This window comes from Notamacropus eugenii, chromosome 1 (assembly GCF_028372415.1).
Source record: "Notamacropus eugenii isolate mMacEug1 chromosome 1, mMacEug1.pri_v2, whole genome shotgun sequence".
NCBI lineage: Eukaryota > Metazoa > Chordata > Mammalia > Diprotodontia > Macropodidae > Notamacropus > Notamacropus eugenii.
The window spans coordinates 176,029,924-176,052,595 of NC_092872.1; the positions used below are offsets into that span (position 1 = coordinate 176,029,924).

General features: G+C 37.4%; 1 protein-coding gene across 8 annotated transcripts in view; it reads right to left on the bottom strand.

The window, feature by feature from the left end:
- The window catches only part of ADAMTSL3 (ADAMTS like 3), a 562,343-nt gene that overhangs the window by 256,536 nt on the left and 283,135 nt on the right, over positions 1 to 22,672 (bottom strand). For all 8 annotated transcript variants that reach the window (XM_072619353.1, XM_072619328.1, XM_072619322.1 and 5 more), the window contains exon 6: positions 22,356 to 22,592. In XM_072619353.1, the coding sequence (XP_072475454.1) occupies positions 22,356 to 22,592 (237 nt within the window). The remainder of the gene's footprint in view (positions 1 to 22,355; positions 22,593 to 22,672) is intronic.

Here is a 22,672-nt window from a genome sequence, read left to right on the forward strand (position 1 = left end):
TAAACTACTAGACATACCTCCAGTCCAGTGCTCTTATCCATCATTCTGAGAAGCAGCTCCTATGGAGATGCAGTGTGGTAACTGCTCCTGCAGGGGGCTACATCTGCAGCTACCGAAGATTCAGGGAAAAAAAAGTGCTTCCCACCAAATCCTTGGCAATAATAGTTTAGCATCAGAAAATGGTATCATCTTATAAGTGGAAATGACATTCAAAAATGCTGTCAGTGTACCCTATGGACCATGGAACTTTTCCATCTGACTTGTAGCTGAAACCTGCCATATATGTGGTATATTATACACAACAGGCAGCTAGGTAGTGCAGGAGATGGAGCACAGGGGCTGGGGATCAGGAAGACTCTTCTTAATGAGTTCAAATCTAGCCTCAGATACTTTCTAGTCGTGTGACATGGGCAAGTCACTTAACCCTGTTTTCCTCGGTTTCTCATCTGTAAAACGAGCTAGAGAAGGAAATGGCAAACCATTCTGCCAAGAAAACCCCAAATGGAATCACAAAGAGTTAGGAAAGACTGAACAAAATTATACACAACATGCATTTCCATTAAAATATGACTTCCTTAAGAGACTGTCTTACTTTTCTCTTTATATCACCTACACTTAATTCAGTGCTTTCCACATAGTAAGTACTTAAATGCTTCATTCATATGGAAATACACACACACACACACACACACACATTTCTCTAAAAGGGAAAAAAAATCAATAAATATTTGAAAGCAAAATTTGTTACAGAGAATTCTGACCTAGCCAGTCCAATTATTATATGCCCACCAGTGACATCTAAGAATTTTTTTTGTAGATGAGATAGAAGTGATAACTTTCTAAAATGTCAAATCCAAAAGATTAGGGATGTTGTTTAAATATTGTAAATGTTCCCTTAATAACCCATTGTAGCTCCATCATTTTCAAATTTACCTAAACTCTTCTTGAAAATATTTATGTTTTTGGTTTATGCATATTCCTAACACATGAGATAGTTATAGATTTAGAAGTAGAAGGGAACTCAGAAGTCATCTAGTTTAGCACTTCTTAAATGGTGTTCTTAAACCATTTAAGAATTACTGAAGTGGTCACAAATGAAAAAAATTTAAGAAGCCATCAATCTAGTTTAACATCTCTCATTAATCACATGTGGAATCCAAGGCCAGTTATTTGCCCAACGTGACACAGATAGTAAATGGTAAAGTCAGGTTGTGAACTCATGTCTTCTGACTCCAAATCTAGTTATTTTTCTATTGCACCACATAGGCTGTATTTAAAATATCACTAGTGTCTTTAATTGGTCTCCATGATACTTTGCTATATATAACCTGTATGTTCTCCTCTTGCTTTGTGTATGTATGTCTTCTATTCCCAACTAGACTGTAAAGAAGGATTGTCTTCCATTTCTCCTGTATCATTTCAAGAACTGATATCTGAGCTCTCCAAGCTCCCCAGTATGTCTGTTAACTGATTTCCCTAACACTGAGGTGAATCCAGGGGATATGGTCAGGAAAATGATAATGAGTCTGAATTTTAGTACTGTGGACCCAAAGAAACCTCATTGGGAAAGAGCCCTTGAAGTCATCTGGTCCGCTCTCTCACCCAGCCCAGAATCCCCTCAGCAACATCCCTGACAGGCAATCATTCAACCTCTTCCTGAACACTTCCAGTGACAGGAATTTCAGGATTTCTCGAGGCAGCTCATTCCATTTATGGACAAGTATAATTGTTAGAAAGTTCTTTCTTGTTGGCAGTATAACAGCTCTTGCTATTCAGAAGCTGATGTTGGCTTTTGGTGACCATAACTTTCTGTAAGTGTTGGACACTACAGCTGGGTTCTTTACTACACTACAGGCATTCCAAATCCATTTGGAAGCCTGTGTTTCCTTCCAGAACTACTTATGAGTAACTGTTACTGCACTTCCTTGATGAACCTCAGAACTCTATCACATCCTCTGAGTGAATGATTCCCTAGATCAGTGTTTCCCAGGCTTTTAGAATATGTGAAACATCTGTGAACTTAGAACACCTGGTATACACTGAGGGATGAAGGGGGGAAAGTTTCAGTAAAGAAAAAACTTCAGTTTGATATAGAAGAAATGGTGTTAGATTTGAAATCAAGAGACTGGGATTAACATCCTGCTCGCTGTGTGCCCATGGACAACTTACTTTCTCGGAACTTGTTTCTTCATTTGCTCAATGAACACAATAATTTCAATGCTACAATGCCTCAGGATAATCATCAGAAAAAGCATTTCAAAACTATTAAGAACTATAGAAACTGGATTATTATTGTGAGGAGGAATGCTGTTCAAAACATCTCTGATAAATCGAGTCCCCCCACCCCATCTTGATGAAAATACTGGATATAAGGGGAATGTAACATAGGCAATTAGGTATTAATGTTTTGCCTTTGGGTGACTTCATTTACAGAGTATATTAAGCATGAAATCTTCAGTAGTTCCCACCCTGAGTGGCCTATTGGAAGAATGTAAAAGATTTAGAATTGTGTCCCATTTGGATCTTTACTGTAAAGGTTCATCCCTTTCATACTTTGATGGGCCTGGGTAAAGAAGTTGTGAACAAGTTCCTTAATAAACCCTAAGAACTCCCCAATTGATAAATGGTCAAAGGATATGAACAGGCAATTTTCAGAGGAAGAAATTAAAGATATCTATAGTTATATGAAAAAAATGCTCTAAATCACTTTTGATTAGAGAGATGCAAATCAAAACAACTCTGAGGTACCACATCACACCTACAAGGTTGGCAAATATGACAGAACAGGAAGATGATAAATGTTGGAGAGGATGTGGGAGAGTTGGAACACTGATACATTGTTGGTGGAGCGATGAAATGATCCAACCATTCTGGAAAGCAATTTGGAACTATGCCTGAAGGGCTACAAAAATGTGCATACCCTTTGACCCAGCATTATCCCTTCTAGGACTGTAGCCACAAGAGATCATAAAAATGGGAAAGGGTCCCACCTGCACAAAAATATTTATAGCAGCACTATTTGTGGTGGCTAAAAACTGGAAATCAAGTGGATGCCCATCAATTGGGGAATGGTTGAATAAATTATGGTATATGAACATAATGGAATACTATTGTGCTATAAGAAATGATGAACAAGACGACTTCAGAAAGGCCTGGAAAGTCTTAATACGATCTGATGCTGAGCAAAAGGAGGAGAATCAGGGGAACTTTGTGCACAGCAATGACCACAGTGTGGGAGATTTTTCTAGTAGACTTGGAACTTCATTGCAGTACAAGGACTTAAAAAAAATTCCCAGTGGTCTTTTAAGGCAAAATGCCTTCCACATCCAGAGAAAGAACTATGGAATTCCATCGCAGAATGTAGCAGATCATTTTTTTGTGTGTGGATTATGTTTTGGTTTGTTATATGATTTCTCTCATTCGTTTTAATTCTTCTACGCAGCATGACTATAGTGAAAATGTATTTAATAGGAATGTATGTATAGAACCTATATAAAATTGTATGCCGTCTTGGGGAAGAAGGGGAGAGGGAGGGAAAAATAATAATCTAAGTTATATGGTAGTGATTGTAGAACACTGAAAATAAATAAAATTAATTAAAAAAATAAACCCTAAGAACCTATTATAGGGTGATTAGTCATTGACTGTCTGGATGAAGCATCATTTATGCCCCTGGGCCACCTGAAAAATAAGGAAATTCAGTCTAAGCAAATTCAGGGATATAGCGGGGTACAAAATCTTTGTAAATGTAAATCATACAAAATTCACACAAAACATTTTCCCAGTGCAGAGGGAAGAAGGACTGAGGGCACACTGAGATAATTCCTTTGGGCAATGGCTATGATACAGAGTATTCCTTTTTTTCTCAAAGCCCAAACTTGGTTAAACCTGTGATGACAGAAAAGTAGTACAAACCTGAGCTCAACTTCCATGGGTCGTTTAAAACCACAGAATCATAAGGTATTATTGAGAATTAAACTATTAAGTAGAGATCATCTTTTTTACTTTCTATTTCATAGCCAAGGAAACAGAGGTCCAGAGACAGGGAGTGACTTGTTCAAGGTTAGGTCACATTGGTAAAAAGTCTTAGAGCTATAACTAGAACCCTGGAGGCAGTATTTTTCACCATGAGTCCCTCGGGATTGTCTTGGATCAGTATATTGCTGACAATAGCTAAGTCATTCACAGTTCTTCGTTGTACAATATTGCTGTTACTTCATGCAGTAATCTACTGGTTCTGCTCATTTCGCTTTGAAGCAATTCACATAAGTCTTTTGAAGTTTTTCTGAAATCACCCTGCTTGTCATTTCTTATAGCACAATATTTCCTTATAATTGCATACTATACCATTCCTCAATTGATAGGCATCTCCTCAATTTCCAATTTTTAGCTACCACAAAAAGAGGTACAAGAAATATTTCTTTTACAAATAGATTCTTTCCCCCTTTTAAGTCTCTTTGGGATACAGACAGCAGCAGTACTGCTGGATCAAAGGGTATGCATGGCTTTTTTAGCCCTTTGGGTTACTGCTTTCCAGAATGGCTGGATCAGTTCACAAGTCCAACAATAGTGCACTAGTGTTCCAGTTTTCCCATATCCTCTCCAATATTTATCATTTTCCTTTTTTATCATATTATCCAATCATATTATCATTTTATCATATTAACCAATCTCATAGGTATGAGGTGGTACCTAAGAACTGTTTTAATTTGCATTTCTCAAATCAATAGTGCTTTGGAGCATTTTTTCACATAACTTTGATTTCGTTGCTTGAAAATGGCCTGGTTTTTTCTCACTTTTCTGCTTTTCTTTTAATTTGGGATGCATTGGAGGTTTTTGTATAAAAACTTTTTAATTTTGTATAATCAAAATGATCCATTTTGCATTTCATAATATAATATTATATGACTGACCACTCAATTTCTTTGCCAGTATTAGATTGTTTTGATAATTACCACTTTATAATATAGTTTGAGATCTGGTATATCTAGGCCACCATCTTTCACAATTTTTTAAATCAATTCCCTTGATATCCTTGACCTTTTATTCTTTCAGATTGATTTTGTTATTATTTTTTACTAGCTCTACAATATAATTTTTGGTAGTTTGATATAGCACTGAATAAGATGCTTAAGTCAGGTAGAATTGTCATTTTCATCATACTGACTCAGCCTACCTATAAGCAATTAATATTTTTCCAATTGTAGCTCTAGCTATTTAAAAACCAAGGAAAACATATTTGAGCTATTTCTAGAATCCCTTTGGAAAATAGCATTTGGCAGAATTAATGTTAATAAAACAAACAACTTTAATAAGATGTTTATTATCATTTGTAAGTCCGGAATACTACTGTAGTTTATAATACATTCAATTTGATTCAATTTGATTGGAAATTTCATCAGAAACATCTTCCACTTGCTGCTAAGTGATTTTTGCTTGTGTGCTCCTGATTCATAATGTTATCAAAGATGAATATGTATATAGTTCACTTGTATTTTCAAAATAGTTTTTATCAGGTAGGCAATTAGGAGCTTACTATGCGCTTCAAGGTATTTTTCAAAGGCTGGAGATACAAAGTCAAGAAAGAAAAATATTCCCTACCCTCAAGTACCTTACATTCTAGGAGGAAAATGCCAATAGACTAAGATAAGAACAAACAAGGCGATTTCAGGAGAAAGAAGGCATTGAAAATAGTGGTGATCAAGACTGGATTCACAGAGAATTGGGAACCTGAGCAGAGCCTTAAAGGGAGCTAGGGACTGGAGAGGTGGAGAAGGAATTCCAGCAATGTAGACTGAACAGGAGACAGGAAATGGAAGGCGGAATAGCACCTAGTGAGCTAATGCATGAAGGGGAACAATGTGAAATGAACTCCCTTTTTCTCCAAGTTCACTTTGTGGTTGTTGGTGAGTCATTTTTCAATTGTGTCAGACTCTTTGTGACCCCATTTGGGGTTTTCTTGGCAAAAATACTGGAGTGGCTTGTCATTTCCTTCTCCGTTCTGTTTTACAGATGAAGAAACTGAGGCAAACAGAGTTAAGTGACTTGCCCAGGATCACACAGTTACTAAGTCAGATTTGAACTCAAGAAGATGAGGCTTCTTGACTCCAGGGCTAGAGCTCTACTATACCACTTAGCTGCCCAAGTTCAGTTTGCATCTCACTAATTCTATGCACTGCTTTTTAAAATGCCTACTACATGCCAGGCAATGTGCTAAGCCAACAATGTCCAATAAATTAAGTTTGTGTTGACTAGTCTAGTATCTTGGGCTTTTTATAACTGGAAGGAACCTTACAGGGCATCTAGCTTGATCTCTTCCTTCTATACATGAGGAATATGAACCCCAAAGAGGTAAATCCACTCAAGTCTTAAATCTATGACCCTCTTTTATACAACATGACTAATGTGAAAATATGCTTAATAGGAATGCATATAGAGAGCCCATATCAGATTTCACACCGTCTTGGGGAGGGATGTGGGAAGGGCGGGGGAGAAAATTTAAAATTTATGGAAGTGAATGTTGAAAATAAATAAATTAACTTTAAAAACTCTGTGATCCTAATCTTCAGTAGAATATAAGCACCTCAAAGTAACAACAGTCTCATTTGTTGTGTTTGTATCCCCTACACTTCAGGGCGCAAGGCATACAGTAAGTAGATCAATAAATGCTTCTTAAATTGAAATCTAAAATGACTGGTGGAAGGTCACAAAGGTAACACGTTACAAATAACTTTGAAACCAGGTCTTCTGACGCCAATCCAGTGCTCTTTTCATGCAACCTATGTTCATTCACAGGCTAAAATCAAAGTGAACATGTCAATTAGTCATATTGAAAGTAAACATGGTAGCTATTAAGTGACACACTTCGAGGGAATTATATGTGTTTTGCCAGGAGACAACACAGTAACAAAGACTCCTCCTTCCTCTGAATAGAGACTTGAAAGCAAGAGGAGTTGATATAAGTTCAATAAAGTGAAACCATTTACATCTATTTACCATGAGTGAGAGCCTGCTAATGTTGTTACACCATAAAATCTTTTAGACATTTTCTAGCTATGACAGAAATAATAGATCAAGTGAGAAAAAGGACTCGGATTTTAATATTGCCAATAAAAGCAAAATGTGACAAATGTATTTCCTTAGTACTAGTTATCTCAAACATCTAAAAAAAGGTCAAAACAAGAGTTAAGAAATTGAATTAAATTTTATTTACTATTCACTCATGCTCCAGTCATCTGGATCTTGTTTTGCATCTGAGAATTGGATCTCTCCTCTCTCACACCATACCCTACATGAACTCAGAATTCACAACTGAATGCATGCATGCACGTAGAATGGATCTTGGCAACTACACATGAGGTCTTCATTTGAAAATACAGCCTTGGGATTCTTTTTTTTTAAATAAAGACTATATAAACCATAAATGTATATTTAATCACATGCAACTGGTGCAACCTCACACAGTCTGTCTTCCCCACCCTAAATCTGCCCAGCTGCAAAATGGATGGTTCAACAATTTTAATGTATGTCATCCTTTTCATTTACAAATTCAACTGACGTACATTTGTTACAGAACTGCAACAGGCCCAGTTGGGGTATAGCCTGACTCCACAGTTCTCATTTGTACTGAACTGTATAGTTTATTAAGTACTTTCCTTACAAAACCTTGGGAAGTAAACAGTTGAAGCAACATTCCATTTTTACATACGAGCAAATAATCTTTAAGAAGTTGTTATCTGCCCTTAATCACATAGAAAATAAATATTCAAATGAAGATTCAAAACCAAGTCATCGGATGCTAAGTGATAAAACATAAAAAACTTCTTTAAAAACTGCAATTCACTTAAAAAGCATTAATTAAATGCTTCCCATGTGCCAGGCACTTTGCTAGGTACTGGGTACAAGGCACAAAGAATGAAATAAATCCCTATTTACAAAGAGCTAATGGGAGAGCCAACAAGGGTGTAAAAATATATATACTATGTATGTGTATGAACTTAGCAAGCATGACAAATTTTAATACTTCATCATACAAATAGCAGAAAATAGTGCTGTATACTAATCTACAAAATTTCTGTTAGGTAAAGGTTGTTTTTTAAAGCATATGTTATATTTTTAAAAATAACAACAAGACAGCTCTGCTTGTCTGTGGCCCCTTCTGAGTCCCCTGCTACTCTCTTCATGAATTTTAAAATGTTTCATTAACACTTTTCTTTCTTTCCCATCACTACCACTAACCACTAGCTCCTGGCACATACACTCCCCATGCTTTAAATAGAAACTGTCCCTTGTAACAAATAAGTGTAGTCAGACAAAACAAATTAACACATTAGTTGTGTCTGAAAATGTCTCATTATGTACCTGTAGACCTTCCCTTCTTTACTCTCTCTTGGGGTGGGATGGTGATCATGTTTCATCATTAATCTTTCGAAGTTATATAGCACTGATCAGCCATTGTTATTAATTTGGAAAATTTTTCATATTTTGATAGCTAAGATTTCTTTGTTTAGAAATGCCTATTCACATTCTATGACCACTTATCTACTGGGGAATAACTCCTATTTTTACATGTTTGTATTGGTTCTCTATATAATTTTAATATTACACCTTAATCAGAGGGATTTGCTATGAAGATTTCCCACTCCCCCAGTTATTTGTTCCCTCTCGATTCTAATTATATTTTGTTTGTTTGGAAATTTTTCAAAATTTTATGCAATCAAAATTCTCCATTTTATCTTTTTGTGATTTACTCCATTGCTAATTTAAATAAGAATTCACCCCCATTCTCACCTCAAGTCAGAGCTGTCCTTCCTTTGTCCTCCATTTTTTTATCATATGATATGATATATTTACGTCATTTACCCATTTGATATTTATTAAAGTATATGACATAGAATGTTTGCCTAGCAGTAATTTCTGCCAGACCACTTTCCAGTTTTCCAGGCAATTTTTGTAAAATGACAACAGATGAGTTCAAGTAGTGCCTAGGACAACATCCACAGCTTGGGAAAGTGAGACAGATGATAAAAATAGAGGAGTAATTAGATTGGATGAGGGGAGAGAGAGAGAGAGAGAGAGAGAGAGAGAGAGAGAGAGAGAGAGAGAGAGAGAGAGAGAGAGAGAAAGAGAAAGAGAAAGAGAGAGAGAGGAGAAGGAGGAGGAAAAGGGAAGTATTATAAAAACTCAGAGAAGAGAGAGCATCCAAGACAGGAGAGGACAGTATAAAGTACAGAAGTTGATCAAGGGACAAATTTAGTACTCAAGAGCCAGAAGCAACTGAATATAGTAGTATCAAGTTTGAGAGACCCAAATACCAATCACTGGAGTAAGGATATCATAAATAACTCACAGATCTATATACCAAGCCCAGTATATCTGCAAACTTCAGTCCTACAACTTCAATTGCTTTCTTATCAATGGAGTCCTTGCAGGGATGGATTTCAATGAATCTTGAAGAAAAACTTCTTACGTTGGGTAAAAGGGTAGACTGGATGACTTCTAAGATTCTTTCAGCTCCAAGGCTTTAGAATGTTGTATATTAAGATTCACATTCACATCTCTTCATAGACACTAATTAAACTCCTTGTTCATATATCAGAGAATTCTAGGCTCATGTGACTGACATTATGTTTACAATATTCACTGATATTTTTATCTCAGTATTTAATTTTGCAAACCAAGAGGACCAACTGAAAATAGATCCTATTACATTTAGGCAGAAACTGCATGAACATCTAATTAATGAAGCATGTAAGTCCTCAGATTTATGTTCATTGGCCAGTTCTTACAATATTTTACATTAATACCCAATATAATACTGTGTTCAATCAATACTGTTTATTAATAATAATATTTATATAATACTATAAGTTTACAAAATGCCTTCCTCATAATAAATTCATAAGTTAGAGACTGCAACGTTACCCTAGCTTACATATGGGGAAACTAGAGTTTAAGTTGCCAAATGACTTACCCATAGTCACATAGCTAGTGTCAGAGTTGGGATTAGAAACAGATCCTCTAACTGGGAGTCCAGTGTTCTTTCCCCCACAGTAATGTCATTTGCACACTATCAACAAATCTCACTTTTACAACAGCAGACTCTGCTTTAATGTTGTTCTCTTTAAGTCAATCATCAGAAACCAGACCAGCTTACCCAGCACGCCTTACCTGAGACCCTTATTCTGTGCTCAATATTTCCAGCAGTTTTCCGCATGGCACCCACTTTTACCTCTCCCTTTCCTATGTCTCAGGTTACCCAGAATTTTTTGCACTCAGCTGCCTACATTTGGCCCAGTCCTTGACTTGGCCATCTTTCTCTCCAGTCTTGCTGCCTGGTACATTTTGCATCACAAAACATTGAGTTGTTCTAGGATCTGAAGTAGTCTCTTTTACTCCCTCTCTGGACCTCTCTACTTAGTTTCATAAGTGCTTCTCCCTGCCATGGACAATGCCAACCTAGGAAGTGTCTTCTTGTAATGACCATAATAACAGAATTTTCAAGCTGAAACAAACATTGCCAACTCTCATCCTAGTTCAACAATTTCCCAAAAAATACCCTCCACAACACATCTGACAGGTGGCCATCCAACATCTATATAAAAGCCTCAACTGAGTAGAAACCCACTGTTTCCTGAGGAAGCCTACTTTACTTGAACAGCTCAAATTGTTGTAAGTTTTCTCGTTCATCACACAAATTTTTTTTCTTTATAACTTCAATCTGTTATCTCTAGTTGTGCCCCCTGGGGTGAAATAAAAGAAGTCTAATGGACTGGGATTAACATCTCCCCAAGTTTTTCAACCAGTTTAAATATGCCACAAATTTAAGGCGCTTGACCATTCTGGTGATGTTACTCTGGACATTCTTCAGTTTATCTACATCTTTCCTGAAGTGTGGAGTCCAATATCGAACACAACAGAGATGTAGTCTGTTCACTGTAAAACACAGTACCTCTTGATTCCTCTCTTAATATAGCCTCAGATGACTTTCTTGGATGCCACCCTGCCCTCCTGATTTATATTCAGCTTGGAATCTACAAAATCTCCCTAGGTCTTTGGCAGATGAATTGCCCTCTAGTCACATTTACCTTACCTTTCACTTGTGAAGTTAATTTTTTTTAAACTCAACTGTAGGACTTTACACTTATCTCTATTTAATTTCACCTCATTTGTTTACCTCAATGTCCCAACCTGTCAAGGTCTCTCTGAATCATTCCTCAATGTATTAATTATCTTCACAAGTTTTGTGTCATCTGCAAATTTTATAAATTCTATTCAAATCCTTGATAAAAATGTTAAACAAAACTGCCTGAAGCACAGATATCTAGGGCAATCTAATGGTTTCAGATTCCAAGGCAATCAGTCATTTGATCAGATGGTTCTGAATTCCCATAACTATGAAGGAATTGTAGAAGGAACCAACTGAACTGTCATCTAACCCTTTTCTCTCCATCTTGTCTCTAACAATTCCATCAGGAACTTCACTTAATGATTTCCTAAACTCTACAGAAAACAATATCTCCATCATTCCTCTGATCTACAATTTGGTAAGCAAGTCAAAAAAAGGAAATATGGTTAATTTGGCATGATTTTTTCGTATAAATCCATACTGTTGCTCTGAGATCACTTATTTTTTCAAGACGTTCATGAATCTCTTTTATCAGAATATCTATAATTTTGCCAGGAATTTAAGTCCCTATAAGATACTGTCCTTACTCCTATGAAGCCTATAAACTATGAAAGGGATAGATGTATACAGAAAAAAATATACAAATAATTCATGATGAATACAAGGGAAGTGTTCTGTGAAATAGGAGAGGTGGAGGGAATGGATGAAGCTCCTTACTCAAAATCTAGAGCTCTTCCTATTATACTATGTTGGAAAGTTTTAGATGATCACTGTTGAGAATGATACAGGAAGTCAATGAATACAACAATGAGGAGATTTATACATCCGCTTTGGGCATCATTTTCATTGTTGAGACCTAATATGAATTGTCAAGTAGTGAGCATGAAGGTCTAAGGAAAGGAGAAACAGGAAAAAAGAGTTATTGTGATTTTTAAAAGTTCAAAGTAAACTGATTCCTTCTTTTAGTACAAAAATAATTTTATTGTTCATCTGATTTTGCTGCTTTCCAACCACTTCTACCATTCCTAGGTCACTACTAAAAGGGACATCGGAACATAGATAACATAGCACCTAAAATACCGCTCATTCACCACAGCCTTTAACCCAAGATTAAGTCCTCGTAAATCTGCCAGTTCATCCTCTCAGCATCATTGTGATGGAAAAGCTTCAGTAAGACTGACCACCATCTTTACTTACTTATATTATTCATGATCATAAAAATATAAAGCTATACATACATTAATCTTCCTACATTAGTTTTTCTTTTACAAAAAAGGGTATACTGCCTTAATCAAGACAATGTTCTGAACCCTTGCCTATTTTCAGAACCCAATGGACAATCATAAATGTTCTGAAGTTTCCTCCCACGGCCAGTTTCCAGCTGGGCCCAGAAGTGAACGTGCCAAAGGCTGTTCTCATGGTGTCCCTGACCTCCTCCTCCAGGACAAAGAGAAAATATTCAAAACTTGCTGTTCTCATGAGTTTTCCGATGCATTTGTGCAGAGTAGAGAGAGGAAGAAAAGTGTTAGATAATCCACGGCTGTGGCCCTAAAGCATCAGTCCTGTCCAGACAGCTGGAAGAACTGTCTCATGGTCCCAACACAGAGAGACAGTGCCAGGGAGAGATGGAAATGATTCCTGAGGCCCCAGGGAAGCACATATATTTATATTCCTTTCCTTTTCCTGTAGCTCAGCCTAAGGAGAGTTGCAATGATGCCTTCCATGATTTAGGAATGTGCTCATTTCATTTGCGCTTACCAGTGTGATGCATTTATCCCATTGTGTATTAAGAGTATACTCATCTTTTTCAACATAAAAGTTACATGAAATTAGAGGGCAGGCTGGTAGGGGTAACTGCCACATATACAAATTTATATAAATGGTCTTCCCCTCCTAAATGAATATTCTACTTCCTGATGCCCACCTGGGATGAAGTCGTCAGTTACCTTTACTGCTCATAAGTAGTCAATTGCTGAGAAAAAGCTCTATGAATTTCGTAAGAACCCTAAAACCTTTTGTGAAGAAACAGTAAGGAAACTATTAATGCCATCCTATTGGATTTTCCAAGGGAATCTTATATACAACCAGTATATTGAAAAATTATTTGGAACATTGCAAAGTGATGTGGAGTATTATGAATGAAGCCTGTCTCCTCCAAAGGGAAAGTAAATCCAATGAACAGCTTAATAAGCTCAAAATTTAAAAAAATGTAATGGTTAAAAGTGGGATCTTGTAGAGGATATGAATCATGATGTTGCAACATGTTAGGGAGACAAAGTGGTAGAGAAGAAAGAATGCACACATACTATATTCTACAATGTGATAATGAATGATGTTCATAATAATAATCCTGAACCATGAGGAAAATACTAAACCATTCATTCCACTGCTCAAAAAACATCAATAACCTTCCATTTCCTACTGAACAAAGTCTACATTCCTTAGATTAAAATTCAATTTCTCTACAACCTGACTCACTTTCTAGTGTTGTCTCACCTTATTCTCTTCTACAAAGTCTATGTTCAAATCAAACTCAATTATTCACCACTGCCTGAATATCATCTTATTTCGATTTTATAGGTATTTGCATATGTCTATATATGTATATGTTTATCTGTCCAGTCGGACTACAAGTTCCTTAAAGGCAGTGATTGTTTTCACTTTTATGTTTGTAGGTCTAGCAACCAGCACAGTGCTTGGCACACAGTATGCACTTAACAAATGCTGATTGATTGGATGACTGACTGTATTTTCTCATGATATTCTTTATTCCCAGACTTCCCTCTCTCCATCATACCCTTTTTCCTACTGAGTTTTACCCATTCTTCAAGTCTTAGCCAAATAATTCCTTCTCCACGAAACCTACCCCCAACTCCTAGAACCAAAAATGATCTCTTCAGCACCTTCTTATGTAGCACTTTTCACTCTTAAGCACCCATGACAGTCTACTGTTTTATGTTCATTTCTAAACATGTGTTCCTCCTTCTCCTACCCAAGATTGTAAATTTCTTGACACCAAGAATGCTTTTAATTGTACTGTTATTTGTATGACCCTAGCCCAAGTACAATGCCCTGAATAAAGCAGGATTTCAATTTAAGGCTTGCTTGCTTGTTAAAGAGACAGTGAAAAAGTAGGATTTAAAAAGACATATGCAAAATACTGAGCCAAGGTTTCTTCTCTGGAAAACTGATTCTTCATATCCTAAGACTATTCATAATTGGAGAGTGGGTCTTATTCTTATAAATTTGGATCAGATTCTTATTTAGTTCAGAAATGAGACTTTTATCATATTGCAAATCTTTCACTAATTTATTGTCTTTTTTAATCTTTGCTTCATTGGATTTGTTTATGCAAAATCTTTTTAATTTTAGGTAATAAAAATTTCACTCTCTTCTGCTTTACTTTCTATCTCTTACTTGGTAAGTAATCTTTCTTCTCTCCATAGATCTGACAGGTAATTTTTTCTATGAGCATCCATGTTTCCATAAAACCAATGATGAAGTATGTTATCTACTTCCTGACAGTGAGGTAATGAATTAAAAGTATAAAATAAGCTTTAAACACATACACACACACAATGAGGAATTTTGTTTTGCTTGACTAAGTATATTTTACAAGATATTTGTTTTACTATGAAATGGGTTGGAGGTGGGAGATAAAGAAATTAGATTTCGGCTAATTAAAAAAAATAATTTAAGAAATCCTGCTAATTAGGTTCCTGAGATCAACTTTCTCCAGCAGAGGTAATTCTGCCATTACTTAGTAAAATGTACTATCTGGGCCAAGTTGTGTCTTTGTAAATTCACTGTCCCTTACCAATTAACATTTCATGAAAGTGAACATTCCTCTGTTTTCTTTCTTTTTTTTTTTTTTTTTTTTTGCCAGGAAGGGTGTGAGCTTAGAATTTAGGTTGGGCTTGTTCTGAAGAGTTTTTATATGCTTAAAAGATCTTGGAAAGTTTTCAACCCCATGAATTCATATTTAATTCACATTTTAAAAAATACAGCTCACTCTGCTAATTTCACAGCCAAAATGCAGTACATGAAAAAGGTCAGAAATAAGTAATAGCTGTGAGGTCCCAATAGGCTTGTGCCTGAGTAGTTTAAATCAGACTCTGTGACCCTGAAACTGAGGACTGAATTCAATCAGTTGAATCCTAGCACCATTAACAATAACTTGCTTGGATGGTCTGAACCATTTAAAGTCCTCTCTCTGAGGACAAAAACTTTGATTACAAGGATTTAAGACAACATGAATTGATCGATCCACAAGGGCTTAAGGCATTCCTGCACTGTGAGGGGCATTGTGTCCAGGACTAAGGAAGTGGGAGTCCTGCTATCCTGTCAGTTGGTTAATTAATATTTATTAAGAACCTACTATGTGCCACACTCTGAGCTAAATGCTGGGGACACCAGAAAAAAAAGGCAAAAGGAAGTTTTCTTGTCTTCAAGAAGTCACGATCTAATGGGAGAGATGAACAAACAAGCTATATTCAGGAGGGGGAAAAAGGGAAATAATTAAAAGAGACAGAGGGCACTAGAATGAAGAGGGCTTGATTGGTAAAGGCTTCCCATAGAAGATGGGATTTTATTTGGGACTTAAAGGAAGCTGTGGTAGCCAAGCAGGTGAAAATGAGGAGGAAGGCTATTCCAGGTACAGGGGACAGCTAGAGAAAATGCCCAGAGACTCTGCCCTGGACAAAGCGATAGGGGGGGTATTACATTCAACTCTAGACCACATATTTAAAACAGGAAAAGTGTCAAGTGGATGGCAACCAGGATAATAAGGGTCTCAAGTTCATGCCATATGCTGAATGATTAGAAATACTGGGAACATTGAGCCTGAAGAAAAGAAGGTTTAGGGGAAAGAGGAAAGATATATGACTTCAAATATTGGAAGTATTCTCTTGTGGAATATGGATTAAAGTTGTTCTGCCTGGTCCCATGAGGCAGAGCTAGGAGCAACGAGTAGAAACTCTGGAGAAGCCAATTGTAGCACTAAGTTATAAAGCCTTTCCAATATGCTGAATTTGAAGTGCTAGTGAACCCCTGGCTAGAGTCCTGTAGGCAATCGGATATACGGATCTGGAGATCGAAAGAGAGGTCAGAGCTAGATAAAAGACAGAGATATGGAAGTCATTTGTGTTAAAGTAGCTGGGCACGGCAGCGGATTGAGTACTGGGTACTCAGGAAGACCCAAGTTCAAATCCCAGCTCTGACACTATCTGTCACCTTTGGCAAATTGCTTACCCTCTGCCTTAGTTTCTTCTACTGTAAAATGATCATTATAGCACTTATCTTCCAGTGTTGTTGTGATAATCAATTAAGATAATATTTGTAAAGTGTTTAGTACAGTGCCCAGCACATAATAGGCACTATATAAAATGCTAGCTTATTATTCACATTATTTTCACTATTATCATTAAATATGTAGGAGGGAATGAGATAGTCAAGGGAGAAAATACAGAGATGAAAATAATTGAATCAACTCAATCTTCTTCCTGCCTTACTCAACAGTACAGCAAAGACACTTTCTTCGTGTTTACAGATCAATATTATGGCTATCGTTGATTGTTTTATGATATGAATATAGATGTACAAATAGACAACAGCAGACAGGGACTGGATACACCGATACAATGGATCAATTGAGAAATGAAAAGCTTTGGTTACAGTCCACTTCCTTCTCCACCACCTTCTTAGCCTACTAGAATTCCCTTCCCAGCAGCCAGATCTCCCTACCACCTTGCTCAGAGACTTCATTATCGACAATGTCTTTTCTTCTAATCACACCAACAGCCCCCCTCACAGGGTCAAATTTTGGTTTAAAAAGGCAGGGGAGGAATTCTGTCTCCAGACAAGTTGCAGATGTGTTCATGATCCCCCAAGATGCACTGAAACTCACTTTCAGGAGTTTCTGGTGCTAGTGAGTTCCTGGTTATTTCTAGTGTTCTCATGAAGGTGATGTGTAGGATGCAGAGCTACATAAGCTACTGGGCAGGCTAGCACAGCTGTCTTTCTGGAAAAAAAAATAAAAAACTAATTACTGAATGAAAGACTAAAGCCATTTCTTTCCAAGAGACTTTCCTGCCCTATAGAAAGTTGAAGGTCATATTCAAGATTTTTGTAACTCTAATAAATGGCCCACAGACACCTCATTACCAGTTTGAAGCTCCCTTCCCTCTGTGATTGACTCCAATTTGCATCTTGTTTATACATAGTTGTTTGCAGGTTGTCTGCCCCATTAGAATGCGTGCACCTTGAGGGTAGGGTCACGTTTTTACTTTTCTTTGCAGTGGTTAGCATGATGCCTAGGACATCTTCAATAAATGCTCACTAACTGACTGATCCACCCCTTTAATTTTCTAGATCTGAGTCTCTAGGTGAGGTGGAGAAAAGAAGTCTCTCTTACAATTTCAAGAATTTGTGGTAGGTTGCTTTGGGGAGTACATGCTACAAAGTCTACAAATTTATTATCATTATCATCATATAGCACAAAAGGAACACCAGTCACAAATTTGATTCATTGAAATTCAACAAGCATTTACTAAGCACCTACTATGTGCATGGTCTCTTGCCAGGAACTTCAGGAACAAAGCCCTGGTGCTCTAGAAGCCTAATTTCTAGTGGGAGAGAAAGAGCATACGACATAAATAAACATAAGGCCAACTGAGGATGGGGATGACAGGAAGAACTGAGGAAAAACAGGAGGTGGCATCTGAGTTAAACCCTGAAGGAAAACAAAGATTTCCTCTAATTTCCCCCTCAATATTTTAATTTTAGCAAAATTCCAGGTACGAGTAAAAATTAAAATTACATTTACAGTACTTTAGCCAAGTTGAAAATCCTTTATGATGAACTTTCTCGTGAAAACTCTTCTTCACAATAACATGCTTACCTGAATCAAAACAGTAGGCAGGATGCCAAGGGGCATGCTGCCAGATAATCACTGAGGTTGATTTATTTGCTTTATTGTACCCCAGTTTAATGGAGAGACAGCCCAACCTCACCCCCAGCCTTTGCTCTCAACTATATTTAGTGCTGAAAGCTCCCAGCTTGCCTGGGGGGGGGGGGGGAGGGCGGAGCTGGTCCTAGTTTCTCTTGTAACTATGGTCCCCTTTCTATACCTCCCTTCATTACTGTGGCCTGTGTGATTTTTATCTATGACTGCTTTTTGCCAATCCCAGGGAAGATTCCTGAGATGACTTCTCAAAGTTATTTTGGGTTAAGCCCAAAACAGCCCTATCCTACCTTTTTCTTTTCTGAGAGGAAAAGGTGGGGAACAAGAGATAGATAAAGAAAAAGAGAGATACAGAAACAGACAGAGGTGGGGGGGCAGGAGGAAGGGAGGAATATATACAGTTGGGTATATTTCCCAGGCATTTCACAATGAGGGTTTCTCTAATCAGCAGGAAACTTCATAGACTCTTCCTTAATTTCTTCTTTCCTTCTTTTTTTCTTCCTTCCTTCCTTCCTTCCATCTGGCCAGTTCTCCTTCCTGGTTATCTGCCCTATATTTCCATTCAAAGGGGAAGGCAGCCTCAACGGATACCTTTGGGCCCCTTATTAACAGAAGCTCTCAAGCTGTTCTAGATATAAAACTTCTCCAAAAAGAACTTGTTTCTTTTAAAGGGGACCATTTTGCTTTTCCAGTTGCCAGTCTCAGTTAAATCAGAAGTTAACTCTTAAATACTTATAGCAGCTCTTTCTGTGGTAGCCAAGAATTGGAAATCAAGGGAATGCCCATCAATTGGGAAATGGCTGAACAAGCTGTAGTACATGAATGTGATGAGCAAGCTGACTTCGGAAAAACCTGAACGACTAACATGAACTGATGCTGAGTAAAGGCTGCAGAACCAGAACATTGTACCTAGTAACAGCAACATTGTGCAATGATCATCTATTACAGACTTAGCTCTTCTCAGCAACACAATAGTCTAAGACAGGTCCAAAAGTCTCACGATGGAAAATGCCATCCACATCCAGAGAAAGAACCATGGAGTCTAAATGCAGATTGAAGCACACTATTTTCTCTTGGTTGTTTTTTTTCTTTCTCATGGTTTTCCCCTTTTGTTCCGATTCTTCTTTCTCAACATGTCTAATGTGGAAATATGTTTAATATGATTGTACATGGGTAGCCTATATCAGATGGCTGGCTCTCTTGGGGATAGGGGAGAAGGAGGAGGGAGGGAGAAAAAAATTTGGAACTCAAAATCTTATAAAAGTGAATGTTGAAAACTATCTTTACATGCATAAAGATAGTATGTCTTTAAATACTAAAAAATATTTAGTATTTATATAAATAAATATAAATCAAATAAAATACTATTAAGTAATAATAAAATAAAATAAAAAATAAATACTATTAAGTGGGGAAAAAAAGAAATTAATTTTTTAAACAAAAGACAAGGTGGATTTTCCACAGCCCCGAGGGAACACAAAGTATATGAAGACCATATCAAGTTGACTTTTAAAAGCTGAGGGCTGGTTACCAAGCAGAGCTTCCTTCAGATAAAAAGACAAACAAACAAACAGCTGAAGGAGGAGCACCCAAGGCAAGAGTTGATCAGACAGGATCTCTCCTCTTGAGTTCTTTACTGCTCTCTGGTAAATGGAAAGGCAGACACATGAACAATGCAACATGTTTATTTAGATGAGTTAATCAGGAAAACACTTGCCAAACTCACTGCATCCCATGCCAAGTAAATGTCAGAGCTCAGAAGACTGATGTTTTTGCAACAACGATTGCAACCAATCACAACGTTTACTCTCTCTCATCCTAACAGCTGCTGACTGGGTAGCCACATTTTACAAGAACAGGAATTTATGGGAACTATTTCCTCCACAGAGCAAGATTCTGATCTGTCCCAGATAAGCATTTGTGTCAGCTTCTGAGGAAGCTTCTACTCTTTTTGAATATTGTTTTTCAAGAGTCGTCTGGCCAAAAAAGCACTCTATGATGCCCGCAACTCATCACTGCCCATTAAATTCCATCAAGACATTAATATCATCAAGTTACGTTGAAATTGTACTTTATCTGTGTCGGCTTAAGGAAGGTTCTAGTTTCAGGGTCAAATTCTGGAAGGTGAGAAGTCGGGACGTCTGAAGCCTAGTAAAGCCGTATTTGATCTTCTGCTTTCCAAGAACAGGCATCCATTTAGAAGAGACCTTTTAATCAAAGAAGGTTTTCCTAGGGTAGAATCCAAGAAACTCTTGCATTGTTGGTTTGCTTTTTATGTCTTCCAAGGAAATGATAAACAACTTGAGGACAAGCGTTTCTTTTTTTTCCCTACAATTATTAGCAAGGTGCTATGAAAGAACATGGTGGGTGTCTAATAAAAAAAATCACCGAATGTTGAAGGCAGTCAAAACAACCCTCCGAGAGAGAGGTTCTTAACTGTTTGGGGGTTTTTTGGTCTCTTATAACACTCTGACAGTCTGTGGGAGCCTATGTTATTGGTATTACTAATTGAGAGAAATACTTCATTTCAGTTAGAAGTTAGCAAAAATAAAGATTTTTTTTCTCATTCAAGCTCATGGAACCTTTGAAATCTATCCATGGAATTTATCAAATTGCTTACTGTCTTGGAGGGAGGGGAAGGCAGGGAGAAAATTTGGAAGTTAAAATTTTTTTAAAAAATAAATGTTAAAAATTGTATTTACATCTAATTGGAAAAAATAAAATGATTCATTTTTTAAAAGTCTTTTCCAGTCTTCCTCAATTGTAGCGCCTTTCCTTTGAGTTTGCCCCCCCCCCATTTATCCGGTGTACATATGTACTTCCACTACCTGTCCTAATTCAGTCTTCTGCAGCCAAGCAGAACAAATGCAACCTCTCATTCTTCTGTTAGCCCTTCAGGTAAATAGAGATAACTGTCATGCCCACTCTCCTCAGTCTTCTTTTCTTCAGATTAGATATCCCCAGTTACTTCAACCAATCTTTGAATGACATAAATATTCTTGACTCCAGTGGCTTTCCTTTAAGTGTTTTCCAGCGGACCACATTTAGGAATTTCATGCTAGGAATACCATTTCCCATAAAAAGGGTAGTTCTATTGCAAATTAGCTTGAAATCTCATCTTTTTCTTAAAATGATGTTAGCTGTATTACTAGTACTTAGTGGCAAACAAGTGGAATTACCACTGTTGTTTGGGTACATCATCTACAGAAGATACGTGAGAATTTCACAGGATGTGAAATACTTTTGGAGTTGTTTTGCATCATTTATCTACTTCAGCATTGCAAAATATTACCAGAGTGGCAAACTGAGTTCCTCTCTTGCTGCACCCCCACCCCATATCCGGTATGAAGAGATCCAATTTTTCAGTGGTGTCTCTAGGTAGCGAGTGGTAAGTGTGTGTGTGTGTGTTCAAAGCAGTAAGAATAAGCTCCCTTCTCCATGGTAATATATGCCCTCTAAAGATTTCTCCTCTCTGGGCCTCATTTCTTCTTACTGGTAAAACAAGGGGTTTGAACCAAAGTTCCTTCCAGCTCTGAAATTCTATGATTCTAACTTATAAACACAACATTGTCACCCCTTCAGAAGTCAATGAATTTTAATCCTGAGCCTTGCTCCCTATCCTCCAACTGCCTCCTAAATACTCACAAATCCTTAGCATCCACTGCCAGCTCCTTCATGACACACAGCTGGGGCCCATACATAAGTTCCATCTTACTAAAGCTTTAGTGTGGTTAAAGTCACCACTTACTGTTGCTACAGCAAGGAAGCTGCTGGAAGACTAGCAGGAGTGAGATTTTTCAGTAAATAGGTCAGTGCCCTTTTCTACACCCTCCCCCCCCAAAAACCCAGGGCAAAATAAGTGAGTGGCTCAGTTTCAAGAACAAGACCCTTATGCATAATACAAAAGGGGATACTTTGGCTCAGAAAACTTGCCAAAGTCAACCATCTAAAAGATTATCAGATACAATGGAAAGAATAAAATATTTTGATTATGACAGGGCCAGCAGTGAGAGTCTACTCTCCCCTGCCCCTCCATGCAATAGAGAGCCTTAAACTGTACACGTATATATAGACACTGTTTTTAGTTAGAAAAACATGGGGACAGCTGATGGGATAGCGTCCAAACCTTATTTTTTAGCATAGTCATCTGAGCTAATGATGTTTGTCTCTGACAGGGTGTGTATAGGGAATAAAGCAGAATAAAGACGGATTTTCACTTATGAAGTACACAATCTAGGAGAAGCAGAGAAAAGAATTTTGGCTTACCTGACAAATGCCGCTAATACACATGTCCAAGGAGTCTATGTTGCAGCGAGTCCCATCAAGAACTTTGGGTGCCAATTCCACAACCAAGTTTTGCCCTCGAGCTTGGCACTTAAGGGCACAGGGTGCTGCCGAATCATCGTAGATGGGAAGCCACTCGTAGTAGTGGCCTTGGTACTGGACATCATTATAGGCTGAACACTGTTGAGCTCTGAAATCACCAGCATCAGAAGGGCAGTCCTATAATCAGTGAAAGAGTCATGTCATTCCCTTGAGAAACAGGTACACTTAAGGATGAAGATGGTTCATTTGAGGTAATG